This window comes from Aulonocara sp. 'chitande type north' Nkhata Bay, linkage group LG1, assembly GCF_057382095.1.
Source record: "Aulonocara sp. 'chitande type north' Nkhata Bay isolate Kocher_YH1m ecotype deep benthic linkage group LG1, A_spYH_male_GT1.1, whole genome shotgun sequence".
Taxonomy (NCBI): Eukaryota; Metazoa; Chordata; class Actinopteri; order Cichliformes; family Cichlidae; genus Aulonocara; species Aulonocara sp. 'chitande type north' Nkhata Bay.
The window spans coordinates 28,092,197-28,106,606 of NC_141344.1; the positions used below are offsets into that span (position 1 = coordinate 28,092,197).

General features: G+C 40.1%; 1 protein-coding gene across 1 annotated transcript; it reads right to left on the reverse strand.

The window, feature by feature from the left end:
- Positions 1-5,899: 5,899 nt before the first annotated feature.
- On the reverse strand, positions 5,900-10,197 carry gatm (glycine amidinotransferase (L-arginine:glycine amidinotransferase)). Its single transcript, XM_086291431.1, has 9 exons — positions 10,036-10,197; positions 8,962-9,180; positions 8,664-8,859; positions 8,354-8,544; positions 7,993-8,130; positions 7,616-7,780; positions 7,454-7,517; positions 7,233-7,349; positions 5,900-7,108 (listed from the first exon to the last, which is right to left on the reverse strand). Exons 1-9 carry the CDS (start codon positions 10,102-10,104, stop codon positions 6,996-6,998), a joined length of 1,272 nt encoding a protein of 423 aa, XP_086147557.1. The 5' UTR covers positions 10,105-10,197; the 3' UTR covers positions 5,900-6,995.
- Positions 10,198-14,410: the final 4,213 nt, after the last annotated feature.

Consider the following 14,410-nt stretch of genomic DNA (forward strand, 5'->3'; position numbering starts at 1 on the left):
TGCTTTCATTCTTCACGTCAGAGGTGCTTTCATTCTTCATGCTACAGATTTAACAAAGTGCTGAAAACATTCCTCAGAAATATTAGTCCACATTAGCATGATAGCATCTCACGGTTGCTGCTGATTGAGATCTGGTGACTGTGGAGGCCGTTTGAGCGCAGAGAACTCCTTGTCATATTTAAGAAACGAGATGATTTGAGCTTGGCGACATGGTGTGTTATCCTGCTGGAAGCAGCCATCAGAACATGGTGGTGTATAATACTGGCTATACAGTAAAAATGGCGCTATATGTTACTAACAGGGCCAAGGTGTGGCAAGCAGCAATCCCCGACACCATTACACCACCACCACAATGCCATCAGACCAGGCAACATTTTTCCAATCTTCAGTTGTCCAGTTCGTAGCTTCAGTTTACGGTTTTCATCTGACAGAAGAGGCCGATGTGGTCTTCTGCTGCTGTAGCCCATCTGCTTCAAGGTTTGAGGTGCTGCATGTTCAGAGATGCTCTTCTGCGTACCTCGACTGAAACGATTGCTTATTTTCTTGTTCCTGTCTGTACAAAACAGTCTGGCCATTCTCCTCTGACCTCTGGGATCAACAAGGCATTTTTTTTTCTCTTTTTAAGACCATGTAGATGTGTAGATGGCCTTGTGGGAAAATCCCAGCAGATCAACAGTTTCTCTACCATGCCACATTCAGTCACTTAAATAACCTCTCTTCCTCATTTTGATTCTCAGTTTGTACTTAAGCATGTTATCATGACCATGTCTGCATGCCTGGGGGAACTGATTTGCTGCCAAGAGATTGGCTGATTACATATTTTCATTAACAAGCACTTGAACAAGTGTACCTAATGAAGTGGCCAGCGAGTCAGGCAGTAACACCAAGGAAACCTCTGTTACTCTAACCTTATTGATATTTTGCAGCTTTTTAAAACTGATATATCCATGTTATATTCAAGGATTGAGACACTAAGGTGCATTAAGTAAATTAAAACAACAACAATAACACAGAGTTAATAATCACTTAAATCAATCACCGGTTTCTGAATAATAGACCAGCTAGCAAAATTGTTGTGAAATTTTATTTCATAATTCATTTCATTAGTTTTCATAACGGCATTACATACTTACACGCCCCTCAAGCAATGATTTATCTCACAGTGACGACACTAAAGCGACAACACACCATAACATTAGAGGCGGCTCCTGTAAGCAAAAGAAAACAGGCTAAAAAAAAATATGTTAAAAACATAGTCTGACATTTATGTTTATCTTTCGAGATAAGTTTAAAGTTGGTCTAGAATACCGATGAATGAAAATGAATTTCTGCCCAGTCATGTCAGTGATTTGATTATTATGACATAACATTTATCATTTCAAATGGGAAGTGTAGCCTTGCAGAGGTTACTTTTTGGAGGCTTTGTAAAGTGTGTAAAAGATGTTAAATAAGAACTGAGAATTGCTCCACTTGGGCCATATGGGTTTACTGCAACTGATTTCATGCTCGACATTACTTTGTGTAAGTGCCTGATATCTGCTGAAAGGCTGTGCGTTTGACTCTAAAGATTTATTCCACGATTCTTCCACTAGGAGGCGCCAAAATGATTAATTTTCCAGGATAATGTTCATGTTTTCTTAACAAACTATTTTAGTTTTTAGGACATCAAATCAGAATAGGAAGTGAGAATCTCTCCAGACCAGTTATTATGTCACTTTGGGAGTGTAGCCCAAATATTTAGATAACGTATTTCAGTTGGCCAACTTTTTACCACAAGTGAAACATTTTTAGGGATCTTTTGGTTGTCTAGAGATTGGAAAGTGCGCTCTGTTGCTCTCTACTGGCAGCTCCTGTAAAATAAGCATTTAAATGAAACTGGTTACGTTTTGACCCATGCAAGTTTCCAAACAAAGCATGAATATTATCAGGCAATAATATTAAAAAGGCAGAGGAATAATGCTCAGCTGCATCATGCCTCAGGTGATTCTGAGACAGCTCGGCGGCTGCGTCTCAGGATGTTCAGATGCTGAGAAAACTGCTTTATCATTTATTGTCTTCACGTGTTGTACTCGCAGAATCTTTGTGGTGAAAGTGAAAGAAGTTGTTAAAGCACACCTTTAAAGCAAAAAATCTTTTCTTCTCCAGGTTAAGGACAGTTTTCTGAATGAATCCTGTTCTTTATAGTCCATTTTATAAATTCTCCAGCATATCAAGCAAACCAACTTCCTATATAAAAGAAAACGCAGAGCGATCACAGCTGGCATCCTGAACCATGGCTTAATGATTTACATTATGGGGGACTTCATTTACGTCCCCCAAAAATGGACACGGCCTGACGAAACATAATCAGGCTCACTGAACAACATGCTTATGTACTTACAGCCGGTTCACTGGTGCGAGCGCTTTAAGACATTGTTTTGACTTCTTTTCATGTGCAACCTTGAGCCTATATTTAGACTGTGCAACCAAGGGCTGCTCCTAAAGTGCTTCAGCTTCTCATGGTCACATTTGTCATTCACACGTGAAATTGGGTATAATTCTCTATATTAACATGTTCATCCACGCATTAGTGTTTGGTTGTGTCGGGGCCATCGGATGATGAGAAAAAGTTAAAAGAAGGTAAAGTTAACTAAAAAGGTGAAAACAGGAGAGTATGCAACCTTCTTAGCAAGCTTTACAACCTTCTCGGTTTGTGCATTAGACAAATAAGGGCCCCTCAGAGCTGAAAACACATTGAAAAAAAAAAAAAGCTGTGCTGGCTGCCACAGAAGTGGGTTTCCTTGCAATGCTGTTGTTTTGGTTTTCATCTTTCCTCTTGTCTTCATCGGGTAACGTGTCATGTGAGCCTGATTAAATGCTTTCACAATAAGGTTGTCCAATACACCACTACTACGTGTTGCTGGAGTTTTGACCTTTTTAGACTTTCTCCAGTCTGCAGACACCTTAGAAGCATGTAATCGATGTGTGTGCGTGTTTTCCTGAGCGTGCACGGCCACCTGAAAAAGTTACTTTTTACTCAGCCTGACCTCTGCAGTGTTGCCATCCATTATAAGTAAGAGTTATGCATAGTATTTATGGTGATGCAAATGCAAAAAAGCACTTTAACCTGTTAAACCTGCTATCGGCAGAGACAAGACGCTTAAACCACCACTCAAGTGACATGAGATTTGCTGCCTCCCTGTGTTATTTAAGACTACTTTTTTCTCACATTTTACTTTAAAGTCGCTGTTCAGATGTAATAGTGTTAATACTTATATCTATCCTGATGGACCAGAGACCATTAGAATATGTCATATATTCCTGATATTTTGTACTATTTACACCACTGTGGATACCCCCCCTCCCCCCCATGCTCCTGAGATATCTTACATTTTCACTGCTTTATGTATTTGACGAGTATAAACTGAGCAGCCGGTTGTTTCTGAGCCTAAACTCGTCCTCAGATAAGAGGAATTGAGGAGGTGAGTGTTGTGCTCCTGCTTACAGTGAAGCCTGATCATTACAACATCCCAATCAATTCTCCTGTTTGGAGACAGTGGCAGTGGCAGCTGCACTGTTGCTCAATTAGGCAGCTGTACAAACAAGCAGCCCATCTGCACGGGTCTACATAGGATCAGAAAAAAAGACACACAGTTGAGCAGCTGCATAGAGAAGTGACTTGGCTCGAAGTAAACCTCTCCTGTTATAAAATATGTGTGTGTCTCACCACAGGCACCAGGTTCAGCCTGATAGTTTGATCCAAACCACATTGAGACAAAGGTGAATCAGTTACGAATCCAACATGATTGACAAATTAGTAAAGTCAGAAAGCTGGACATGGTCAGGATATGTCTGTGGATGGTAAACAAACTGTTTTTTGTCTTGTCTTTGTTGTCAAACGCAGCGGTTCCTAAAAATGTTAACTAGATTGAGGAAATTGAGGATTTAGCCTCCTAACAGCACAATTACAGCAACTGCCAAACATCAAAGGAGATTACTTGAAGATCTTTAATGGTGTTCAGGGTCAGCATCAAATGACTTCAGATTGAGGTGGTCCTGCCATCTTGCACGAGGTGGGAAGAGCACAGACATGGTAAAGGCTGCACATGCCGTGCTGAAACAAAGACTGAACAGTCTTAAAGTTCGAGAGTAATAAATGTACTTAGATTGAAAGTGAGGGTGTTTTAATCACGAACAGCAGTTGACGACCTGGAAATGTGATCCTGCTGCCGCAGGCTGTTAGAGCCAAGCACCTGATGTTCTTTGTCACTATGTCATCTTCTCAGTGTAAAAGTAATGCCTTAAATATCTTGCATGCTGAGGAAAACAATTTCATTTGCTGAAATTGGCCATTACATATTTAATTCATGACTTGTTCTACTTTGCATGCAGTGGTATCCATTTAGCTAAGATCTAAAACTTCTTACACAGTAACAGCATTGTTCAGTCCCATAAGAAGAGCGCGGAGAGGTGAACACATTTTAAAACACCGGCTTTTTATTTGAACCCGAGCGAAAAAAGAATAAAAGAAAGGAATGAGTTAATTACAAAGTTTATGCAATATTAAAAGACAAAACTGCAGTTAACAGAAGACAGTGCCAATGTCCACAAACTACAATGTTAATCTAACATGCTCATGGTTATATTCCAAGATTCTGCCTTTTAAATTAAGGTAAATGAATAAATGACTAAAGCAGATATTATCATGTTTTTTTCCTTTACAGTAGTTTCTATTGGCAGTAGTCAGGTTTACATAATAATATATGATGCAATGTTCCACTCACTGACAAATCAGCCTGGTTAATGTTTACAGACTTAAAGGTGTTACAGTAAATGTGGTGCCACATGCACTGGAAACTGCGGTGCCATTTATCAAACAGATGAAGGGGTCCCAGGTTCACGGGTTTGTGTTACCCTTAGTGGCCCTCTTTGCTCAAGCTAATGTGTGATATCAGCAGTAACAAAGTACGCATGTGCTCCAGTACTGCATGTAACTACAGTACAGTTAAAAGTTTGTTTTTGGAATTTTCAGTTTTAAGTCACTTTATGCTCCAACTATGTTTGAGAATCTAACCGGTTAAAGTTTCAACTCAAAACACAAGAGCACTTTTTAAACTGCTTGTGTGTTTTGTAACATCGTTCAGGACCCTGATGGCATTAAAGCCGCTAACACATTAATCCGTGGTGAACATGTAAAAGGGACCCATAGTACGGTACAAGGAGTACTCCATGCTGAGAATAGTCCTATAAATTCACTTATGTAAAAAGATTTTTTGCAGAACTTTTATTTGCAGTGAGGCATCTTTAACTTGTATTACCAAAATACCAGTCAGCTTTTACAGCATGGGCTCTTGACACTGGTGCAGTGGACGGTTGATTAAGATATGCAATACTGCAATACTCTCCAGTTTATAATCGGAGGTACCGGTATATCAAATAGAATATAATGTATAATTAAAATGGAGTTTGCATGCTCTCCCTGTGCCTGCGTGGGATTTTTCTCCCACAGTCCAAAAAATATGCTCAAGTTATCTTAATTTGTTATTATCTAAACTGCAGGTGTGAAGTTGTATTTTTACTCAGGTGTAAATAGAATTTGTATTCTATTTTTATCCTATTGTATATTTTATTCTATTTTATTCTACTGTATATAGTATTTTATTTTATTTTTATTCTATTCTATTCTGTACAGTATTTTATTCTTATTGTATTCTAATTTTTGCTATATAACTTTTGCACTGTCCACTTCCTGCTGTGACAAAACAAATTTCCCACGTGTGGGACTAATAAAATATCTTTTTTTTTTATCTTATGTGAGAGCGAATGGTTGTCCAGCTCTCTGTGTTAGCCCTGTGACAGACTGTACCCTCATGATGGATGGATGGATGGATGGATGGAAACACAAATACAGAATCACAGCTGTGTCACACAACTTGCTTTAATTTATTAACATTGCACATTACAAAACACCACTAGCATTCCTCTGCTGAGCCACAATGTCCCTTTAATTTATTGTTTCACAATAAATATCAAGACAGGCTAATGCCTTACATCCCACCCTGTCAGCGGCAAAGGAATAAAAAAACAGAAATCTTCACAAGAAAACATCTTCCATCCTGAAGACACAAAAAGCAGCCAAGCAGTTTTAGTGAGAATGACTACTAGCATATAGCTGGCCCAGATTTGCAATAGGAGAAAACAGCAGAGGAAAAAGGTATACAAAATCTGATATGGATCACATACTTTCATGCATTTGGGAATTGTTGGGAAAATCCAATAAAGAATACGGAAAATATAAACAGAACATTTTTCCCCTCTTTCAATAAACTGAAGTTAATATTGTTTAATGACCTACGTAAAAGTTGTGTACATTTATTTAAATAAAAAAATGTTTTGGTTTCTTCTTTTTGAAAAAGGTAGGATTGTGGTTTTGAGGTTTCATGAGGAGGCTTCCCTCCTCCTGTGCCCTAGTCTGATGACATTCACATACCAAATTGTACCTTGTCCTCAAAGCTTTGGCGTTTGATGTAAAAGCCATAAAAACTTCAACTTCACAACAGCCAGGCCAGAAATGCAGTTATTATTGAGATCACTGATTCAAGTGATGTTCATTTTTTTGCTATTGAGATTATCCAGTATATTCTAATTGTCTCCAAACAAAGCTGTCTGCAAAGGCACTGTGATGTGCAGCAATGTCAAATCAAAACAATCCATAAATATTCGTTTACTATATAAAGACAATCCGGTAAAGGCTTCGGTGCCACCTGTCTTCGTTATTATTATCCATCATTTGTTTTTGCCAGTTTAAAGAATTAAAACTTTGAGTTTCAGCAGGCGACACCTGAATACACATTTAGAAAAAGATAGGTTTAAAGATCGCCTTTTTGTTTAGGAAAGTTTCAGCCTTTGTTGACTGATGGTTAAAACTGACTGATAATAAAAAATGGATTATTGCAGTGATTCCGGACTGAGGCTTTATATTCAAAGCTCAATAAAACTGCCTGTTTCTGGCAAGGCTAGTGAAAGTAGGACTGCAGGGTACCACGGCGGCGGACATCAGTTGTCCAGCAGTGGAAGCCACCACCCAAGGAGTTGGCATGGCGAATGTTCACCTTTATGGTCTTGATACCTGCATTTAAACACACACACACACACACACACAGTTATGGAGCATTTTTTCTTATTTTTTGCTGAAATTGAGTTTACTAAAAATAAATAAGGTGGTGAAGGTGGGGGTGCTTATAGAGGCTCACCGAGGTTCTCAAACATTTTCTGAATGCTGGTTTCATTGGCGTCAACCATGACACGCTTCTCATCCAGCATCAGGACATTCATGGACAGCCATTTGGAGGACATCCACAGTGGGTGGTCTGCTCAGCAAGAGAGTGGGGTATTTTTCAGTAAAAAAAAATAAATCTAAATATCATCTTTTTTTTGTGAGTGAAAGAAAATAATTTTTACTTTGAGTACCCACCATCGGGAATCAAAGGTATTGGTGGTTTTACAACTGTCCAGCCAGCCTTCTTGAACATGTCTACCTGAGGGAAAAGACAAAGAGCACTGGTAAGTTTGGGCCACTCTGTGGTGGTGGTGTGTACAAGTGTATCCAGAAGAGGGCAGCACAGCACTTCAGTACCTGGCGACATGGGCGATCAGGGTTTGACAGCACGAGTCCTGGCCCGATGATGTTAAACGTGGCATCAATGTGCATGGGGTTAGGGTCTTTGAAGGAGATTATGTGGACCTTGTAGGTTGGTGCCAGATGACGGCGCATCCACTCAATTCCCATGTAGTTTGTAACCTGAATAAAAAGCAGTGTGAAAGGAGAAGTTTCAGGAGCTTATCCAAGCTTCACATTCATATTCAGAGAAACATTCTTTTTTTCTGTAAGTGCAATGGATAAAAGAGAGATCTATATATGCGTGTGTGGGGGTTTATTGTGCATTTTACTACCATTTCAGCAGAAGATATCACCCATAGGATGTCATAAAATAAGCAAAATATCCTTCATACCTGGCTCCTCTGAACAAAGAGGTCCGTCCCAGCTCGAATAAAGTCAGCAGCATCGAAGCAGGGCTCGTGCTCCGTGGTCACAAACTTCCCCTGAGCAGCTAATTTGTGCCTGTCTTCCACTGTGCGGATGGGATAATCCTGAAAGGCACACATAAAAAGGATTTACACCCGTTTTGAGATATAGGAATAGCCTGCTGTCACACTATCATGTACAAAGCAATAAAAAAGTTGATGCAAAGAGGTTTGGTTTGCTATAAAGAACATAGACAAGCTGTTTAGGTGTTAATGCAACTTTGACTTAAGTCCTTGCCTTGAGAAATGACCACCTGGCTATGTTATAGCTCCCAAACTAAGGCCTCACCTGATCATACAGATCGTCGGCCATGGTTGGTTTAGGAGCAGTGGTCCACTTTGCACCTTTTCTGAAGTACTCCTTGATTAAAGGTCTGTAGGCTCGGTACTCAAAGAAACGAGCCCTCCACGCCATAGGAGCCTCGATGATCTCGTTTCCCACCACTAAAAGGATGTCTCTGGGCATGGCCGCATACATTCCTACAAGAGGGTCAACAGCAGAGAATTACTTTACAATGACTCATTTATAAACTGCAGTGTGATGCATTAACACCTTTATGTCACACATATTTGTCACACACATATTTCTGTCTTTTTACCTGATGAGGTGAAGTCTGGTGTTTTGTATTCCACAGACCAGTCGACGGGTTCTGGCCTCTTCACAACGACGCCCTCGTGACGCAGAATATTGCACATTTCTTCGATCTCAGCAACTGCTTTTTTCAAGTGGTCCGCAGGAAAAGACCAGCCCCCATACTTCTGGTAGAAGGGCCAGTACTTCTCATATGTGTTAGCCTGATGAGAGGTTTGTAGCATAACAACATGGAGTCAATCTGACAGCTGAGAGAAATGACAAGGATGCTTTGAGTCAAAGCATCTTCTGACAGCATTGCTTACTTTCACTTCCACAGTGAAGGGAGGCACGTGGGCATTTTCAGCTCGCCCCACAATCACCTCCTCCAGAGGGTCCCATTCATTGTAGCTGCAGACTGGGCATTCCTGAGGAACCGGCTCAGTAACATGTTCCTCTTCAACTACATGCTGTGGCTGTGCAGCTGCTGCACTTGAAGTGCTTTGCAGGGTCTTCTGCACCCATCCGTTCAACGCCCGGCCAAGCTGATGGAAGTGAAAACACATTAAGATTTTTTTTTTGTATATATATTTTGCTGAACAAAAATTTCATGTACTTTTGCATAAAATCTTTGGATTTAATAGATCTTGTTTTCCCCTTTTGGATCAGTTCAGTACATATTTACACTATGTGCAGTAACAGATCGGTCTACATGAAGTTCCTATTTAGTGGTGTGTTTATTTTTATTTTTATTTCAATGCCCCCAGCTCGCGTAGAAAGCGGCTGATCTGTGTGTTAACCGATAACACATTCAGGCTCCTTGGGTTTCAAAGCGAAAAAGCTTCCGTGAGGTTGATTGGTTTGGTGCCAAAGTACACGTTTTATTAAGAAGCCTTATCTCCACCGATAGCCTCTACAGTGTGGCCTCCGCTGGCTCGGGAACAGCTTCAGTGTCACTGAGTTTGAGAGCGCATCTGTGCCAAACAGCTGTTCACTGTCACTCAGGCAACCAGAAAAAAAGCTTTGTCAGCAGTTAAGAAAATCACGCCAGTCACTGGAGGAAGATTTCTTGGAAATAATCGGTGCAATTACGATTTATGCACTGGATTTAAAAAAAAAAAAAAATCCCCTCAGCTTCATTTCTGCAACACGGTCTCCTCCAAACGGGGTCATTATGACTGCTTCGGCGCTTCTAGTGTTAATTAGACAAATAACAAATGAACAAAGCAATGAAGTGCAGCGGCAGATGTGAAGAGAAATGCCAAATTTAATCATATTTTCACAGTTTATTCGCTTTGACTGACTTGTGCTTTATAACAAAAACGCTGCTTAAGAGAAAAGAGAGAGTGAGCGAGCGCGAGAGAAAGACACAGAAGACATTAAACCACCGTAATACCAACCATTGCTCCGATCAGATGGGCAGCCTCGGCCCCCCTGCTACCTCCTCTCAGGCATCTTACTCGCAGCATTGTCCAACGTAATAGTGAGTGTGTCAGTGGAATCAAACGGCAGCGCAGGATCCACTTCTCAGTATGCTCATGAATGAAGACTCCTCAGCTCAAAGCCAACTTTATAGCTGTGGGACTACGTGCCTCTTAGGCCATTGGTCGCTTTTGTGTTGTGGGGCAACGTGACTTGAGGAAAAACGCGTTTCTGAAACACAATCCCTTACGCCAGCACATTCTTATCAGGTGGACCAGCGCCGTTAAAAGTTTCCGCGAACATCTGAAAAGCGCTATTTTGACTACAGGCTTGTAGCGGGTTTGTGCATGATGCAAACTTGTTATCTGTAAAAATATAGATTCTCATGTGCGAGCATTATTATGATTTTAAAAAAGAAATGAAAACGATTTTTGGTACTGCAGTGCAGTGGGGTGCATCTTCTTTGCTTCGGCACACAATGCCTCAAAAAACAAATAAAGCAAGCAGCCCACCACTGATTTAAGATTTTATTCAGCTATTAAACGAGGGTTAAAATGATTCTCCTTTTAAATATCTTTTAACCCCGCTTATTGTTCCAATTACAAAATAAAGGCACGAATAGTGAAAAGTGTTTTAAATTAAACAAAGTGAAACTAGTACGTTGTTGCCAGCTCTTGAGAGCAGTCCTACTCTTAGCGGCTAAGAGGATTAAGTTTGTCGCGCATGCTCTATAAACAGGGGTGCACATAAGTGGGCCGCAGGTGCGCATTCGCTGTCCAAATAAAAGACGCGCACCAGATAAGTTGCAACGCGCGTTTGCGTACATATAAAAGGCACTGTTTTTGTCCGCTAGAGTGGGATTTTCAAGGCATATTCTGCACCACATCATTTGTTTGAAGCCAGCTTACCCCCTGCAACTTTTCCGAGAACACGCGCTTCTTTTGCGGTTCGGACTCTAACTGCGTGGAGTGTGAATAGTGGACCCAGGTGCAGACATTCTAAAACTCAAACTTAACTGATGATGAGCTGTTTATTAAGGCAGACAGAACAGTACAAAATAAAAGGGCAAAAACAATGCAAACTAAGCAATAACCTAAACTGGGTAAACTAGAAAGGAAGCACGAACTATGAAAAACCCTGGCAAACAGAAAAACAAAACTCTAAACATGGCAATGATAATGAGCGCATATATATGAAAACCTGAACGCAGGACTTGGCATGAGAACAACACAGACGATTCGACAAAGACTGAATGAGAACGCACAGACTAAATACACACAGGAGGCTAATGAGAGAAGTGGGAACACATGGGGTAAACAGCTGACACACATGAACATAACGACGTCCCAGTGGAAGAGTAACATTAGACACGATGAACAAAGGAACACAAGACCTCTTCAAAATAAAACAGGAAACATAAGACGCAGACATGACAACCTGAACTTGACAACGTAAGACAGAGACATGAAACACACGAAGGGCAAGGGAGACTTAACAGGGGTGGAAGACACAAGGGGAATCTAATAACAAAGAACTAGAACAACCTAGGCGTGATAAAAAATGAACTTAGAAAACCTGAAGGGCTTAAACATAAACTAAAACTCAAAACGCTGGGTCAAAAGACCCAGGATCGTGACGCAAACGCACGTACACTCCTGTCTATAAAAGCAATAAAATTGCAAGATGCCTGTTGAGATCAGTATCAATCAGTCATTCACAAAGCTCCTAAAAGTGTGAAAACAGGAGATGGCATAATCAAAGAGGTTGGCTGGGTCACCACATGCTTCCCTGGACTGTGCTCACACGAGTTTCACAACCTGGAGACCTCAGTGACCCCGGATATTACCTCGCTCTCTAAAAAAAAATGAAAATCTCTGGCTGATGCCCAAAGGATATGCTAAGATGATGCCTTCAGATACCCACCCCAATCCCCTCTATCCCTTTGAGACAGCATCATCTACCAGTCTAAAAAAGTCACAGACAATTTTGTGACAAGGTATTAGAAATGCATTGGCATGTCAGGCTCCATTCATGCATTCATTATCAAAAAGGTGAGGGAAAGCACTGAACGAAGCAGATAAATACACAGCTGGTGTACAAAGTACAGCGAGTCCCTGAAGTCTGCCTTATGGTAAAGGAGAGGTAGTCTAGCACGTACAAACTCAGGAACCTCAGTATGGTCTTTTTAAAGCATGCCGGTTATCTTTAGAAGGCTTTTGTACCTTTGGACAGACCAGCCCGCACACTAGCGTAATACATACCAATCAAGTATTTCTTTTTCTTTTTCCCTGACCTCATTACCCCTTTGTGGTTGTCAGATGTCTGTCTGACCTTGGTACCTTCATGTACACATAATCCCATCATTGATTGCTATTGTACATACTGTCTGTATCTTTGAACTCCTCCAGTAAACACCCCACCTCGACAAACTTCAGAACAGGACTTTGGTTTAGTTGCCAAAAGTATACAGAAATGTTTCTTTACCAGACTCCTTAAAAATGTAGCAATCCTTAATATCAATCCACATTTTCTCTGTGCAGATAAATTGATATGATTGTGATAAAAAGACGACTGCAGACTGTAGCCAGCCTAACTAAACAATGACTGGATTGAGTTTTACCAAAGTTCTTCTTCAAGAAAGTCATCTTGGGGAACATATTTTGAATACCCTATTTAAACAAACTGTAATCCTCTGAGGTCGAGGGTTGAGGTTGACGTTTAGGCAAACTGTAAACAGTTTCTAATGTGTTGCCATTTTTTCATCTCCCATGATTGATGATGATGATGATGAGCCCATGAAAACTTTGGAAAACAAGTTTCAAAAGGCAAAAATTCCATTAGTTATTAGGGCTTAGGGTACTTTTTATCATTAAAGATGCCAATGAAATAAATAAATGTCATATAAGTTATTAAAAATATTTTTTAACATCTTCTTTGGCATGAAAACATTTCCCTTAAAATCTTTACTCATCTTTTACATGTTCACAAATCTGCACAATAGAGCCAAATAAGAGTAACCAGCAGCATAAGAGTGTGAACATTATTTAATATTCAGTTGTGATTTCAATGTTTATGATGTTTATGAAGTTAGGGGGAAAGTAGAGTTATTCCCTACCCAGTTCTCTTTTATATTTTTCTATCTTAAACAAGATGCTGGAAAGTGAAAGCTGAGGCAGCAGCAGACTGATGACAATGAATGAAATTTGAATGCCAAAAAAGAAAAGAGCGCCACCTGCAGGAATTTTACAACAGTTTGCAAAAATGTTCAGACTAAATAAAGAAAAATCCACAACAGTTACAACACAGACCGACAGAGAGCTGAGTGTTTAAACTTTATGTGCATGTGTGTGAGTATTTTTGTATGAATATGCAACCATTAGCATGCAGCATGTTGGCCACAGGACCAGAGGCAAAGATTAACAAAGTATCAAATATCAGGTCACATAAGATAAAGATTCAGATAAGCAATATACCTAATTTTATAATAATACAGCAACTATAAAAGACTAGACTAGTCGTTCCCCAAACGTTTTTCTTTTAGCAATGAGCAGTAAATGAGTGTTCCTGTCACAGGCTGTAATAAAAAAAGGACGTAGTCACCTGGACTGGAAGTTCAACCAAATACAGGAGTAATTTATACTTGTATTGTTTCTGAAGTATGGAGGATTGTTGGGAAATTAATGCATGTATTTACAAAAATTAAAAAAAATTTTTTCAGTTAGGAGTACCACCTGGAAATTTCAGAATTTTGAGTTTTTGGTTTAGACCATATACGGGGAGAAACAGATACTTTGTGTTTTGGTGCAGCTTTTATGCTCAATCCAGCATAAAAGCTGGTTTTTCATGACATATAAATGTTCAAACATTGCCATGAATCAGAGATGGCGAAGGAGAAGTCCTGTGTTGATTTGAGATGGAATGACCCAATATTCTGTGAGCAGAACAAGGATTGTGTCACTCATATACTCACTGGCCACTTTATTAGGTCCATTTTGATAGTAAAAGGCTGAACCCCCTTTTTTGCCTTCAGAACTAACTTAATTCTTCGTGACATAAACGAAGGTGCTGGAAACATTCCTGAGATATCCTCATCCATGTTGACATGATAGCGTGACATAGTTGCTGCAGATTTGTCAGCTACACATCCATGATACATATCCCATACCATAACACCACCAGCCTGAACTGTTGATACAGGCAAGATCCATGCTTTTATTTCATTTAATCTAAATTCTGATCCTACAGATTGACTGCAGCAGCACTCATCGGACCAGGGAACATCACTCCAGTCTCTGCTGACTTCTGCTGCTGTAACCCATCTGCTTCAAGATTCAATGTGTTGTGCATTCAGAT

Coding starts and splice junctions, on each gene's coding strand:
- gatm (XM_086291431.1), bottom strand. CDS start 10,104: ATGCTGCGAGTAAGATGCCTGAGAGGAGGTAGCAGGGGGGCCGAGGCT. Junction 7,781..7,992: donor TCTTTGTTCAGAGGAGCCAG/GTATGAAGGATA, acceptor CTTTTTATTCAG/GTTACAAACTACATGGGAAT. Junction 7,518..7,615: donor CTGATCGCCCATGTCGCCAG/GTACTGAAGTGC, acceptor CTTTTCCCTCAG/GTAGACATGTTCAAGAAGGC.